This window comes from Bidens hawaiensis, unplaced genomic scaffold, assembly GCF_021521415.1.
Source record: "Bidens hawaiensis isolate Kalapana, Puna unplaced genomic scaffold, B.hawaiensis_p1.1 tig00000237_1, whole genome shotgun sequence".
In the NCBI taxonomy this organism is placed as follows: domain Eukaryota; kingdom Viridiplantae; phylum Streptophyta; class Magnoliopsida; order Asterales; family Asteraceae; genus Bidens; species Bidens hawaiensis.
The window spans coordinates 2,548,046-2,563,349 of record NW_027491021.1 but is presented as its reverse complement, the minus strand read 5'-3'; the positions used below and the strand labels follow the sequence as shown (position 1 = coordinate 2,563,349).

Here is a 15,304-nt window from a genome sequence, read left to right as displayed (position 1 = left end):
CTGTGCTTGTTTGGCTTACTATTATTCTTATTATTGTCCTTTCTTTCCTTAATACCAGAACCTGTCATCTTCCACATAACGTCAACCTTTCTCACACACATATATATACACACACACAAACACATGATAATAACACAAGCAAACACTCTTCAGTAACAATGGACACCATCCTCTTAATTTCTTCAACACTTTTGCCCATCATCACCATCTTCATTTTGCACCATGTTTTCACCCAAAAATCAACCGTTCCCGGAAACTACGGCTGGCCGATCATCGGCGAAAGCATCGACTACTTCAAAAGGCTCCGTAGCGGAACCAACGAGATGTTCGCAATGCAAAGAAGGAAACTATTCGGGTATGTCTTTAAAACATCAATTCTTGGTGAAAAGATGGCCTTTTTGTGCGGCCCTGAAGGCAATAAGTTCTTTTTCTCTAATGAAAACAAGCTTGTTGAAGTATGGTGGCCGAGTTCCGTCGAGAGTATTATCAAGAAGTCGAACAATAAGTCGGTTACCGAGGAATCTGCCAAGGTCCGCCAGCTGTTGCCGCCGTTCTTGAGAGCTCATGCTGTTAAGAATTATATCGCGGATATGGATTCCGAGTTGAGACAGCATTTGGAAGATTACTGGACCGGCCGCGATCAGGTTAGCTGTTTTATATATAACTCACTCTACACTACAAAATAAATGAGTATCATTAACGGTCATTTCCGTTGTTAATCTGTCGGTAAATGCAGTTACCGATGGTAAATCCCACCTTTACCCACATCTAGTTTTCCCATGAAACATTAAATATTTTGGTATTTTAACTACTTCAGTCAATATAAGGTTTTAGACTTCTAGTGACCCATTAGTATCGATAATAATAATAATATTACTGGCACGGATTGGTAAACCAGGTTGAGGTTTGCCCATTCGTCGCAAAATACACGTTCGCGTTGGCAGTAAAGTTGCTACTAGGAGTGCGTGATGCGACAGAGTTGGAGAAGCTTGCGGTTCCGTTTGTGGAGGCTGCTGGTGGAATCATATCGGTCCCAATCAACATCCCGGGTACAAGGTTTAACCGTGGAGTCAAAGCATCGAAAAGGATTCGCGAAGTTATTAGTGGCATTATCGCACAAAGGAGAAAAGATCTTGCTGATGGAACTGCTGACCCGTCGCAGAATCTGCTCTCTCACATGATTGTCGAGGTTGATAAACGAAATCAGGACACAAAGAATGCCCCGACAACCGATGGTGACATGTCGAGTGACTTATTAGGCTTGCTAATCGGTGGTTACGACACCATTAACACGACGGTTGTATTCATTATGATGATGCTTGTCGACTACCCGGATGTCTACCAAGAAGTCCTAAAAGGTAAATCCAACATTGAACTAAACACGTCCTTAAAGAGTTAACTAACCGAGTGTATCATTGTTATTGTGTCAACAAAAAGAGCAAACCGAGATAGCAAAGGCGAAACCATCAGGTGAACTGTTGAACTGGGACGACCTTCGTAAAATGAAGTACTCATGGAACGTTGCGTGTGAAGTGCTAAGGATGCATCCACCAACCGTTGGCGCGTTTCGTGTCGCAAAAACCGACTTCACATATGGTGGATTCACAATCCCAAAAGGATGGAAGGTAAACCATATCTTTAAACAGTCATCAAACTTCAAGTTATATAATTTCACATAACACATTTTTGTCATGTGTATTTACAGCTACATTACCTTCCACATTACACTCAACGAAACCACGAATTCTTCCCACATCCCGAGAAGTTTGATCCCTCGAGATTTGAAGGAGCGGGACCCACACCATACACGTTTGTGCCGTTTGGTGGCGGAGCACGTATGTGCCCTGGAAACGAGTATGCACGGGCGGAAATACTAGTGTTTATGCACAACATAATCACTAGATACAACTGGGAGAGGCTAATTCCTGATGAGAAAGTGGTCATTGACCCACTTCCAAGGCCAGTTCATGGGCTTCCAGTTAAGCTCATTCCTCATAAAACACAAGCTTGAGGTTCTATCCAGCATTTGCATCATATTAATAAATTATTATTTTTGTATTTTTTTCCCTTTGGATTTATGGTATTTAGTTATTGTATTCTGCTTTTGGCTTGTATTATAAAGTAAAATATCATCATCATCATCATCATCATCATCATCATCATCGTACTCAGTATATCCCACCAATAGCAAAGATATGGTAGGGTCTGAGGAGGGTAAGATGTAGACAGCCTTACCTCTACCCCATAAGGATAGAGAGGCTGCTTCCGGTGAGACCCCCGGCTCGATAGTAGTTTTGCATCAAGCCTTGGACATAAGGCACATAGCACTCAATCATCGGGACCAGCTGATCGGTGCATGTACCCTTGTCTTTCGGCTATCAACGCCACTACATGATGCCTGATTAACCGTCCGTCACTTTTAACGTTATTTTCACGAGATTAGTAAAATAACGTCAAAATTAGTGCAATTTCACTTTTGCCCACCCGAGGGCTCACACATATATACATCATATGTGCGCACCGCAAGCAGGGCTATATAAAGTAAAATATATAAGTGGAAATAAACTGGTTCTGAAGACTAGTTCATATGCTAGTACACAGGGATTCATCGGGTCGATTTGCAGGTTATTCACATTTGAATTCAAAAAACAAATGAAAAGAAAGAAAAACGTATTAAATAAATAAATGTATATTTTTATAAATAGATAAGAATTCTGTAGACATAATCTGAATTCGAAAACCAAATTCAAAATTTGGTTCAAATGCTAACCCAGTTTAGAATACAAAAACTTAATTCAAATTCAATGAAAGGTTTTCAAGTACGATTTAAATATGTAACTTACTTTACAAGCTTACAAATGTTCAACCTCAAAGGCGCCCGATATTCAAACAACAGTCAAACTTCATATAAAGATAAGTTTTTACAAGACCTACACGAGCAGACTAATATTCAACAGTTGACCGGTTTTGACCAACTTCTGTGCCAAACATTCATCTACTAATAAGCATTACCTTTCACCCATTATAAAAGCTCTGCATCTTCAGGGTCACCATCACCATCATCACCATCGTTATCCTCCTCTTCTTCAGGAGCATCCGGGTCAACTCCCTAAACCAATTAATAGACAAGTCAGTCGGTTCGGGCCAGGTCGGGTCAACACATAAATTTAAATAATATGTTTTAAAACAAACAAACAAACCTTCATTTGCTTCTCCAATCTTTCAAGCCCTTTCTTTGCAGCTTCATTTAGAGGATTAATCCTGAATCATAAATGCATACAACAACATGATAAGCATTATATAAAACAGTATAATACTAAACATATGATGATTAACATTTAACAACCTTAAAGCAGCCTGATAATGTGAGAGTGAATCTTGCATCATATTTGTGGCAGCAAAAACCTGAGCCAGTTTCACATGAAGCGAGTCGTTGGCCCAGTCTTTAAGGTACCGTTCAAGCAGGGCAACCGCTTCATAGCTTCTACCTTCCATCACATGTAACTCAGCCAATGCTAATGCAGCCCCAAGGTAACCGGGTTCTAGCCGAAGGGCAGACTCATAAAACTTCTTCGCCTGTTTAGGTCAACATTAGGTCAATGGTTAACTTGTTAAACTTACTCAAAATTTTCATTTGAAATAGCATAATACCTTTTCTCTACCACTAGAATTACTAGCGTAAACGTCTCCCACGAGTGTTAAAGCCTTTGCGGATTGAGGCATGGCCTTCATTGCCTCACGTGCAGCATATAATGCTTCTTTTGTCTTTGAAAGTGCCAAATAAGATCGAACCAATCCTGAATTAAACGATTCATAATCATAAAAGTCTAGTCTTATTTCTGTAAAAGTAATGGACTAAATTTAACTGAGTCGTGTAATTACAGTTAGTCCTGTAAATGAACCAAATGAACACGAACAGACATGTTCGTGTTTGTTTGTTTAACTTTAACAGAACAAACAAACACGAACAGTTAAACGAACGCGATTTTTTGTTTGGGTTCGTTCATTAAGAAAAGTAATGTGTTCATGCCAGTTCATGTTCGTCCGTTAATACTTAATAGCATAAACAAATGGCTCACAAGCATAAACGCATGAACATAAACGAACTTAACTGAGCAAAAACAAGTTACAAGTAAACGTGAATATCAATCTGTTGGGCCTAAAAAGTTAATAAAACTAGACTAAAATGCAACGGGCTTAAAAATTTAAATGAATACACAAACGCACAAACTTAAATAAAAACGTAAATTAACGAACATAAATGAACCATACCAAGTAAATGCCACCACGGTACCTAGGCCATAGGTGAGGCCTTAGCGCCTTGAGTGTGTTTAGCACCTTTGATAACTATGACCCTACAAGGTACAACCATTGAAAATATCCAAGCAATATCACATATCCCCTTCTAAAGGGTTAAAGTTGGGTATATATGATACTTTTTAGTATTGATTGGGTATATATGATATTTTCAATGTTGTATGTATGAAATTGTTCCAAACCCTAATTCTAATGCATACACACGCACGCACGTATATATGTATTGTCAGTTTTGATAGTAAACTAACCTTGGTAAGAACGAAGATCGGGTTTCAATTCCTGAGCACACCTGAAGGCACCCACAGCTGCTTCTGGTTGATTCATTGATAGAAACAAGTTACCCTACAAGTTTAAAAGCATCAGATTGACATATTTGTTAAAACTGAATATAGTAAAACGATCAACTTAAAGTTGTATTTTGTTTTAAGCAATACCTTAACTATGTGTCCGGTTATATGTCTCTCATCAATTCGAATACTCTGGTAATAGAGAATGTTAAATATGATTACAAAAATTATATTATTTCAGTTATATCTAATAATCTTACTCTTTCAGCATTAGATAGGGCGGCCCGTTCATCTTTCCTTTCACACATAATAGCCAAAGCTACAAACACTTCAGGTCTGGCGGGATCAATGGTCAACAAATCATGCACTAATTTGTTTAACTTTAGTGGATCGGATTTTTGCTTTAAAAGCATAGCATATTCATCCATATATGTGACCACATAAGGATCAATTGACCGAACCTACAATAATAAAACTCAAAATGAGTCAGAGTTTCAAGATGTCACATATTCAAATCTATACTGTTTACCTTCTCAAAGTTCATAATGGCTTCATCTTTTTTCCCAATAATGGCTTCCACCTTTAATGTTTTATCACATATTAACTTGGAAACTCACAAAATATTTTTAAATATAGGATTCAGTTTAGAAAGAGTATTTCTGACCTTTGCCATTTCGAGCAGTATGTGAACATTATTAGGAAAACGCTGAAGAAGTTCTGAGAAGTGTTCTAGGCCACCTGAGGACATATTGATATTAATGATGCTAATGTATTATTGAATATAAGTAAAAGGGTCAATGCATTAACATTCCAAAACAAAATCAAAATGTATTGGCGAGTAAAATGACTAACCTTTATAATCATTTGATGCAATGCAACATTGTGCCTCAACATACCGCTGCAGTAAAATAATTAAAACATAATAACAATTAGTAAAAGTTATAAAAGTACCAATAAATCAAATACAATGATACATCAGTAACTCACTTGCAGCCAACGACTGGAATCAAACTGATCAAAAGAAGGCCTGCCACTTCTATTAGGTGTCTGAAACAACAAATTTGAGCAGAAAGTTAGTTACAATTTATTAAATAACCAACAGAGACTGCTACGGTTAAACTACATGAAGATGACTTCAACAAACCTGTGGAAGCAATGAAAATATATCTTTTGCTGGAATACCTAACTCAGCCAACGATGTAATTGCCTCAAGGATATATGGGCAATGCCTGCAAAAGAAAAAAAAATCAGCACATTAAGTAATAAAAGAATTGTGAGAAAATAACTGATAAACTTTACCACTGAAAAAAGTGAGCTATTATTATTGGCATACCTCAGGCACTCTTTGTAACAAGCAACAGCAGGGCGGTTATGTTTAGACCACCGATAAAGCTTTCCCATTAATAGATTCATCTGCAAGTTTCTTGATTTGCTTGGAATAGATTCCATCTGCAGGATTATATAACTTTAAGGTTTATGACAAAATAGGTAACCGACGATAATTTATATAACAAGAATATTATTCAAACCTCAGCAAGAGCGGCTCTATTCTCGTTTATGGCACAGTGACACGTTGCAATTTTGAACTTCACCTGATTTTTAAACAGTAAAACAATTGGTTAACATAATTGTATAAATAAATGACAGGTTGCAATTTTGAGTATGACATACTACCTCGTTTTCGTTTATTGCAGATGCATTGAAAGAATTTGGGGAAGAAGACCTGTTTGACGAGGATAATGAGCTTCTAAGTGTTGCATTTACTTTAGGAACAATCTTGTGACATTGTAATGCTTGCTTGTACACATGCTAGAAAGTTTAGATTAAACAAAAAAACATTAATTCATAATAACATGTTTCATTAAATTTAAAAAGATGCACATTTTGCATACATAAACTTTGAAGATTCAAGATGTCAAGTAAAGAAACTTACAATAGCTCTTCTGTACTCCTTATTTTGAAGCAAGGAATCACCATAGAGTGCCTGAAAACATTAAACTTTTTACATCATTCTTGAAAAAATTTAAAAAAACTAAATACAAAAACAATTTCAAAACAAAATCAAATTTTAGCTTAAAGGGTATTCAAAAAGATAATAAATAATCACTAATATCCAAAAAAAAAAAAAAAGTTACCAGATTTTCGGCTTTGAGATGGGGGTTGGAGTCATTGCTGACAGAAGAGGAAGAAGCAAGAAAACAGCCCTAATCAGAATCAAATGAAACAAACACGAATTGAATTAGGTCTAGTTTAATTGAATGGAATAATAATAATAATAATAATAATAATAATAATAATAATAATAATAATAATGAGTAAAATGAATTAATTATTACGAGCATTTGGGCAGAATTAAAGAGGCCAGAATCGAGCAGAGTAGACATTTGATCTTTGGGAACATCCATTATTATTATTATTGAGTTGAGTGATGAGAAATGAAACTAGTAAAAGCCCGCCTTTGATCTGAAATTGATTGTCAACACAAAAACAAAATTGAATTCAAAACCTTTTGCAGCTTCCAAATCTTTTGAATGGTTTGTGAACGGTGGTGTTTTCGTAATTTTTGTCATCTTATTATTTTTTGTTGATATTTGTACCAGCATTTTTTCAACTGATTTTTCTTTTTCCTTTTTTTTTATGAACTGATAAAAGTATGAACTTAGGTTTTATGATATGATAAAAGTTTTCTATATAAAGTTAGTATTTTCTTTTTTTATTTGTTATTTGGTTCCAAAAGAGTTTAAACCAAAAAATAATATAATTGAAACAAGTTGTGTGTTTGGTTATTGGTTCTAGGAAACTTGATTTAGTTCAAAGCGATAACCCAAATTACATGTTAGCCCGTTACTATTAGTTCTAAATCGGTTTCATTTAGGCAGGACGCAATCCTGTTATGATTCAAATTGAAACCAAAACCGATGAACCATTATTACATTTGCTGTGTTGGGTGTTATGTTAAAAATCGTTTGAAACTTCAAAATCGGTTTTTAGTACGCTTTTGCCACCTTTGAATGTGTTTCGGTTTTAAGTTTCGACCAAAGAAAACTTCAAACCAAGAAAATGTTAGGGTTAGTGCTTCTTTTTTCTCCCCTTTGCTGCTTCTATTTGTAGCTACTATAATGTAACTTATCAATTTTAAAATGGTTGTGTTTTTTAATTTATTTACATGTATTTTATGTTGCATGAAAGACTATACTCAAAACCTATGAATGTAACACAAAAAGAAACTTAAAAAATGGGGTTTTGGAGCAAAGCATTTTAGGCTTTTTAGCGGGAGTAGCATCTCAAGGTTTGCCTAACACACCCTCTTCGGACATTACCAATAGCCATTGTTGTGAGTGAGAATATATTAGGCACGTTTATTTGTTTAACGATGACTCTTATAGTAAAGTGATTTTTGTCATTTGTGATTTGCACCTAAAGAATTTAAACATGATCTATTCATGGACATGTTTGTGTACTTAACATCATTGAAGCATTTGGTCCAAAAGAAGCTTACCAATTACCATGTATACTATGTTTGGAAAATCTCTATTTACTCAACTAAGCAATAACAACATATGTTCATTCTAAATCATCATAATCCATGTTTTCACAATTACAATATTAAATATCATTCATAATATTTATTTCCCTTTACTAAATGATGACACATTTTCAACACTACACTAAAAATTTTAAATGTTACAAGATACATTGAAACACTCGTATAAAGACACTTGGTAATGTATTTTAAAAGTAACCAAGACCAACAATCTCAACACAGCCCACCATTCCATAATTCTAATTGTCTATAAGAAAACCATAGTTGCCGGTAAAACTGCATTCTACAAAGCGGCAGAGTACAAAGGCAAGTCGAGTTGAGTCACAATCATAAACAAACAAAATACAATTGGGATTTACATGCCTTTTGCTCTAGCGAGACTTTATCAAAACAGAAGGCGAAATTGCAGTTGTAAGCTTGAAAGAATTATAAAAAAAAATTTATAAATCGATTAGCTAAGCAGGAACCTGAATATGTCACCTACAGAAATTATGCCTTCAACCCGCTTGCTTCCAGCCTCCACAATAACAACTCGTCTTACCCCTGACCCAAAACACATATCAAGTCAAATAGTTAACGCATTAACTTACAAACGGTCAATTTTGGTTATTATTATCTTGAAATGTCACGCATGTAAAAGGTGAGCAAGTACCTGGTTTTGCCAATCTTTCCATGACTTTATGCAGAGAATCAGAGCGTAGACACATGTGGCATCTTTGACCTGTTGACCCGTAAGAAAGCGGTTCCTGTCCCAGCTGCAAAGCCTGATTTTACCAGAAACATCACATAGAGAGTTTGTTAATAAAAATAAAAAGCAAATTAATACTGAAACAAGTTGAGTCGAAAGAGGTGATAATTTTGGTATGGTTTGGGTCAACCCAAAACTTACTGTCCAATGTTTTTACTTTTTTATGTTGCATAGCATGTCAAAAACTATTACTACAATAGTTATGTTATTTCAATTATATGAAAATACAATTTCGGATGGTTTGTGAAGTTATGAACATTGTTTGACCCGTTACCTTTCTTTAATAGCTATTTAAGAACTACTTACACAGTTGGTCCTTGTGGTATGCCCATTTTGCGGTTTTAGTCCTGACTTTAAGAATTACAGGTTTAGACTTTAGACCAATAGTTCACCAAAACGTAACACCAATGATCCCTAGAGTGAATAGGCTTTAAGTTGTTCTATTAAGTGCGTGAAATTTCCAAAATACCCTTTAATTGTAAAATAAATTAATTAAAACATTAAAAGTAGGTGGACGGCAGGTCACACTCTTTTTAAGTATACTTTATTTTGTTTTTATATATAGGCGGGCCTAATAACATTAAATATTTCTGTTTTGTTATTAATATAAGGGTACTTTTGTCATTTCTATAAAAATTGACAGAAGACTTAACGCCCGTCCACTCCAGGGACCATTGGTGTTACTTTTTAGTATTTTTATACCAGTAATTGGCTGAAAATTAGGGACCAAAAGTCCAAAACTGCAATGAGGGCATACCACAGTGACCATTCGTGTAACTAACTCTTTATTTTATATTACCAGTTGACCTGCTAAGATAAAAATAACCCAAATCATCAATTCATTAGTAAATAAATGGGTTGAAATTACCACCTCTACTTTACATATCATACACGCTCCGCTTACGGTGTTCATATATAACTTATATATGTGTGGGCCCTCAAGAAAGAGGGGGGGAGTGAAATTGCACTAATTTTGACGTTATTTTACTAACTTCATGAAAATAACGTTAAAAGTGGCGGAAGGTTAATCATGCATCATGTGGTGGCGTTGATAACCGAGAGGCAACGGTACATGCGCCAACCGACCGGTGTCCGGATGGTTGACTGCTATGTGCCTTATGTCCAAGGGTTGATGCAAAACTACTATCGAGCCGGGGGTCTCACCTGAAGCAGCCTCTCTATTCCTACGGGGTAGAGGTAAGGTTGTCTACATCTTACCCTTATCAGACCCTACCATAGCTTTGCTATTGGTGGGATTTACTGAGTACAATATTAATGACTTTACATATCATACCCTAAATACTACTTAACCTAAGATTAAACGGTTAACTGATCAAATAATACTTACCTGATGAATAGTCATTTCTTCAAGGTTAATGTGAGTATAAATTTTGTCTTTTGCCAATGCAGTTATATCACTGTCAAAGATAAACCGGCACATAAGAAGTAAGAAACCATGTTAAACATAAGACGACGATGCAAGTATATTAAAAACACAAAGATATATTTACCTTCGAGAGTATACATCCAATAACGAGTCATTGTCATCAACAATGGGAATTGAGCTAACTTCAGCTGCAAATGAAAGTGATGAATACGTAAAACCGTACACAGTTACACTTGTATAAATGTTATACAACTTTTGTCATAAGACAAACCTTGTACAAACAAATTTAAGGCTGCACTAAGAGAAGAGTTCGGTCTTAATATTGCCAACGGTTGTCTATTCGGTTCACCAGTTTTTGGAACCCATGTGCCTAATGGAAGGGAACAAATTGGCAGTTGCAGTATCGGTAATGAACTTGCAGAATGTCTAAAGTATCTGCAAACAACTGGATTAATAACAAAAAAGAAATGCACTTAGTATAGTAGAGTAATGAAAAATATAAAACTTTTAAATAAAAACCTTACGCTTTAGTACTTCAGAAAGCGAAGCAAGATATAATAGTTGTGGATATGAACCATCATCTGAGGTTGAATGAGTGACTGGAACCGTAGCTATTCGATTCTGCAGAATCTTTAACGTGACATCTTTCAAATTTTCATCCGGTCCAGCCTGAACAAACTCAATTGATACATACACTAGTTACAAAATACTACATAGTCATTTAAAACACTTTTAAAATATTGAAATTAGTTACTCACCTGCACTAGACGTTTAGAAAGTATTTTACCATGATCTATACTTTGACTAGCCAAATATAGTTTTGTTTGTTTCCAGGCAGATATAGTATGACCCTCAAGTTCTTCTTCTGTTAAATTTGACCCATGCTTACCAAGCTGCAAATGAATTAAAGTAACAATCAGTCATTTAAAAGCAAGAAATGCTATAAATAATGTCATTTTTTTTCACCGTGTATTATTAACTCTTTAATCTCCCTTTACATACTTACTTCATACACCATATTTATTCTAGAAACGAAAAACTGTCCAAAAAAAGGTAATCAAAGATTATAAATTTGATGATGTGGGGACCAAGAAATTCTCTCATTAATAGCAGGGAAGTTTCAATTTTGACAAACTTAAGAGTGAAAGTTCAATTTTGACAAATTTAGAGTGAAAGCTCAGTTTTTGAAAAACTTGGGAGTTCAATGTTCAACTTTCACAAATATTGGAAACCTTTATTGGCAATTTTGCCTTCAATTATCAAAAACTGAACTTCCACTCCTAAATTTGCACAAAAAAATAAAAAAGAATTTGCACTCCTGATCATGAGAGAGAAAATATATGGTCCCATTATTGACAAATTTGGGGTTTTGGTTACCTTTCTGGACAATTTTTCCATCTAAATATTTCTAACCGAAAAAGGTCCGTCCAACTAAATTTTCGCTCACTTATAGAAGTAAAAGTTCAATTTTGACAAAATTAGAAGCAAAATGTTCAAATTTTACAAATATAGGAGACCCAAGTTGGTTCCTTTCTTGGTAATTTTCCCTATAGATTTATAAAAAAACTGAACTTTCATACCTAAATATGCAAAAAATTGTCATAAATTGTGATCTTTGGTTAACTTTCTTGACCTTTTCCCCTTTTAAATATTTCTAATTGGAAAATATATAACTACAGTAATCTTAACGCTGTTAAACTGGAATTGCATAGAACTTACCTCCCGCATGATTAAAATAAAATCCAATGCACTTAAAACACCAACAAACTGAGCCTTGCTAAAGTCCCAGAGAGGAGCCGTAGCAATTCCCTGAAAGGTACTCAGCTTTAGAAACCATGCGTATAAGAGAACAATTTTATGAAACACACAAGAACAAAACATAAGATAACTATTAGGGCTAATATCATAGTATAACAACATACTAAGGTTAGTGGTTTGTTTTGGTAACTATAACAACATTATAAGAATGTATTTCCCATAAAGATATTAATTATATTAGAAATACCTGCTCATAAAGGATATGAAATGCTTGCTTTACAGGTAAATCAACATCTAAGGCAATAACCTGGGAACAAAACAGCCAAAATAAAAAATAAAAAAAACCATATATTCAAGTTAATTACTTTATCAAAAGAATAACAATCATATCGGACCTTGCCAGACTCAGGAAGCAGCTCATATGCCATATGTGTAGACAAAAACGCAGAAATCCTATGACGGGATGCCTCCAGGTCAGCTTCTGATATCTTAGGCAACGGGTCATGTAATGTATTATCTGAAACCCTTACCTACAATAAAAAAGTAGAAATTGTCAAACTGAAAAGGCTAATTAAAAAAAATAAATAATAAGTGTTATACCACTCGTTGAAATGTCTCGTTGTCAACATCCATACTCGAACCAGAAGTCGTATGTGGACTCAAGACTGCAGAATTATAATCCGGCTCCCGGTTTAATAGGACGGTATTCACAATACTATAATTACCACTTACAAACGGCTGGTTCTCATCGTGTCGCCATTCACCATCAACTATAAATTTGTACTGCAAAACGAAAACAATAAGTTAGCATCAATTAAACGAAGATAAAACTTTATTAAAGAATGACACAACATTAAAGTAAAAAAAATTACCTGATGGTAACCAGGTGGCAAGCTGCAAATAGTCTGAAACACAGTGGGGCATCCCTCAACCGGCGTCATCAGCCAATGCTCAGACCACCTTCACAAAATACACACACCATCAATTAAATTTATTCATTCAGACAATTAAACGAACACTTGGCGTGCAACCTAAGAAATAAACAAATCTTACCCTGTAAAAGAGCCACTTAAATACACACTTCTCCCACCGTACGGCCACACGAACCTCGCCGGAGTTAAACCTTTACCACCGCTTTCCCGGGCGTAATCCATCCCCCACTTCCGATCATATTAAGCTAAATCCCCAATTCGCAGCTAGATCAAACCCATAAAGTCTAAATTACAACAAGAAGATCGATAACAAAAGTCTAACCCAGCTCAATTTGGCTTCTTCAAACCCTAACTTTGTAATTTGTACACCAAACTCATGCATAGAAGAAACTGAAGCCGGGTATAAGTAATTGGGGGAAAGGTGAATGAACCCTAATGTGAATGAATGGAATTGGATCTCAATACAGACGTGAAATGGATAAAACCCTAATAATAATAATAATAATAAAGATCGAAGCTTTATTATCAGTAGTAGTGTAGATTCTGCTTTAATGTTTGTTAACCAATGAAAAGCTGAATGAGAATTTGGGGAAAATTAATTGTATTTAACAGTTGGGAACAAGTCACGTACTCAACCCTTCATTGGGTTATAACGGATGGGAACCAACGGAACACAAGTATAAAAGTGGTTAAAACCACATAACTATAACTAGATCATTAAATAGGTTACTTATAAATTGAAACAAAACTGTCACTTTTCATGTACGTGGTGTCGTCATGGTTTGCTCGGTTTTGTCATTTGTGTTTGTGGGTGTAGAGGATGTAACGGCACCAAGGTTTTCCGACACCCCACTTCTTGTATTCTTGCACCACCACTCCATTTTCCAGGCACCACACCACTAAGCTTCAACCCATCCTCAAGCCTCAGACATCTACGTCCAACCATCACCATTAGATCGTTGCACCTCTACAATGTGTCACCGATACCATTCCATATTTGGGGCTTTCGAATAGGTTCATCATACAACCTGAATCGTACCAAATCAAGCTCCGCTAACTTTTAGCCATTAAACTGTCAACTGCTATTACATCCCCAATTCGATTGAGACCCAATGTCAACATTGATCAGTTCGAATAATATTAAGATATTATTGGTAGAATTAACAATTAAACACTGTGTTTTTGATGGTATACATGTGATTTACCACTTAGCGTAACTCGGCTAACGGAATTAGTAAATTGGACCAAAATAGTAAGAAAATGAAACCATGAGTATCAAAATGCTGAAAAAAACTTTTTAGATGAAATGGCAAAACTGAACAAACCATATGAACAACAATGGTGATTTAGTGACATGATTAGAAACGTGGACAGAAGGATATAAACTGTCAGACACGTGACACAAATAATATGTTTACGAATCGTATTAAGTACGCTAATAAGTTGACAAAACTTGTTTAAGACATGTATCAAAATGATGTAGATTTATAAATTTATAAATACTTAAATATATTAAATTGAAATTTTCTCTCATACCGATTAACATGATTTGTTAAGGATTTTATGAATTGTAAGTTTTGGTAACTTTTATTTCACCGTGTTGGTTATGTTTTGCTATTTATTAATTGTGCTAAGTGAGTCACGCAAAATGTTTTGTGTGTGTTATGTGACCAACTTATTAAACATGTTTGTGTGATTAAAGGTGTTGTGTTTTAGTTAAGTAGTCGTGTTATACACGTCGTGTACATGATTTTCATACTACACGAAAATGTTTTGCTTTCTCTACATATACATTTATAGTGTTTTGGAAATGATATTGGGCAAGTTCGGTTTTGAGCAAGTGGTTTGGAGCAAACCAATGAAACAATGAAAAGCATTTTGTCTTACCTACTTTTGATGGCTGATCAGTTTTTAGACCATCCATTCATTCGATAACCAATATAATTTTCTATACATTGGTACACATTTATTGCATTTTGATTATATTAAATACGAAATTATTAGCTATAAATAATGTCGAAAAGGAGTAATATATACACGACAAAAACTATTTAATACACAACATGTATCGGGAGAATAAAGACCATTAAATATATAAATATAATTATGGAGTGTGTTTAATAATAAGTCTGTTTACTATATACAAATTAACTTCAGTTAAGAAATTTGAATTGTTGGTAATAAATTAACTATATACAACTATGAAGTGTGTTTAATAATAAGTTTACTTATCTTACAATATTATTAAAGCAATACAATGTTTCACATGACATTTAACTTAGAGTGTTCACATTAATGTCACATCATTGGTAATTCACATATTCCTATCTC

General features: G+C 34.9%; 3 protein-coding genes across 3 annotated transcripts; 1 reads left to right on the top strand and 2 right to left on the bottom strand.

The window, feature by feature from the left end:
- The first annotated feature begins 85 nt into the window (after positions 1-85).
- LOC143603189 (beta-amyrin 16-beta-monooxygenase-like) lies at positions 86-2,026 on the top strand. Its single transcript, XM_077080092.1, has 4 exons — positions 86-644; positions 899-1,358; positions 1,438-1,625; positions 1,706-2,026. Exons 1-4 carry the CDS (start codon positions 159-161, stop codon positions 2,009-2,011), a joined length of 1,440 nt encoding a protein of 479 aa, XP_076936207.1. The 5' UTR covers positions 86-158; the 3' UTR covers positions 2,012-2,026.
- An 812-nt stretch (positions 2,027-2,838) lies between these two features.
- LOC143603092 (anaphase-promoting complex subunit 7-like) lies at positions 2,839-7,110 on the bottom strand. Its single transcript, XM_077080024.1, has 18 exons — positions 6,941-7,110; positions 6,740-6,808; positions 6,538-6,588; positions 6,279-6,413; positions 6,134-6,196; positions 5,938-6,053; positions 5,749-5,833; positions 5,592-5,651; positions 5,457-5,502; positions 5,269-5,342; positions 5,134-5,184; positions 4,865-5,065; positions 4,752-4,796; positions 4,566-4,659; positions 3,652-3,797; positions 3,347-3,576; positions 3,201-3,261; positions 2,839-3,109 (listed from the first exon to the last, which is right to left on the bottom strand). Exons 1-18 carry the CDS (start codon positions 7,007-7,009, stop codon positions 3,023-3,025), a joined length of 1,683 nt encoding a protein of 560 aa, XP_076936139.1. The 5' UTR covers positions 7,010-7,110; the 3' UTR covers positions 2,839-3,022.
- Positions 7,111-8,414: 1,304 nt separating this feature from the next.
- On the bottom strand, positions 8,415-13,531 carry LOC143614385 (sucrose nonfermenting 4-like protein). The gene is made up of 13 exons (XM_077087864.1): positions 13,095-13,531; positions 12,914-13,001; positions 12,642-12,824; positions 12,437-12,571; positions 12,289-12,348; positions 12,003-12,092; positions 11,042-11,176; positions 10,808-10,952; positions 10,555-10,728; positions 10,408-10,471; positions 10,245-10,314; positions 8,801-8,912; positions 8,415-8,691 (listed from the first exon to the last, which is right to left on the bottom strand). The coding sequence occupies exons 1-13, from the start codon at positions 13,193-13,195 to the stop codon at positions 8,600-8,602; spliced, it is 1,449 nt and encodes a 482-aa protein (XP_076943979.1). The 5' UTR covers positions 13,196-13,531; the 3' UTR covers positions 8,415-8,599.
- Positions 13,532-15,304: the final 1,773 nt, after the last annotated feature.

Excerpts from the sequence above, each read along its gene's own strand:
- LOC143603189 (XM_077080092.1), top strand. The coding sequence starts at position 159 with ATGGACACCATCCTCTTAATTTCTTCAACACTTTTGCCCATCATCACC. Across the intron at positions 1,359-1,437 it reads CTACCAAGAAGTCCTAAAAG|AGCAAACCGAGATAGCAAAG; the intron begins GTAAATCCAACA and ends GTCAACAAAAAG. Across the intron at positions 1,626-1,705 it reads CAATCCCAAAAGGATGGAAG|CTACATTACCTTCCACATTA; the intron begins GTAAACCATATC and ends GTGTATTTACAG.
- LOC143603092 (XM_077080024.1), bottom strand. The coding sequence starts at position 7,009 with ATGGATGTTCCCAAAGATCAAATGTCTACTCTGCTCGATTCTGGCCTC. Across the intron at positions 3,798-4,565 it reads CGATCTTCGTTCTTACCAAG|GATTGGTTCGATCTTATTTG; the intron begins GTTAGTTTACTA and ends CGTTTAATTCAG. Across the intron at positions 3,262-3,346 it reads CATTATCAGGCTGCTTTAAG|GATTAATCCTCTAAATGAAG; the intron begins GTTGTTAAATGT and ends TTTATGATTCAG.
- LOC143614385 (XM_077087864.1), bottom strand. The coding sequence starts at position 13,195 with ATGGATTACGCCCGGGAAAGCGGTGGTAAAGGTTTAACTCCGGCGAGG. Across the intron at positions 12,349-12,436 it reads TGCTTCCTGAGTCTGGCAAG|GTTATTGCCTTAGATGTTGA; the intron begins GTCCGATATGAT and ends TTTTGTTCCCAG. Across the intron at positions 10,953-11,041 it reads TTTCTAAACGTCTAGTGCAG|GCTGGACCGGATGAAAATTT; the intron begins GTGAGTAACTAA and ends GAGTTTGTTCAG.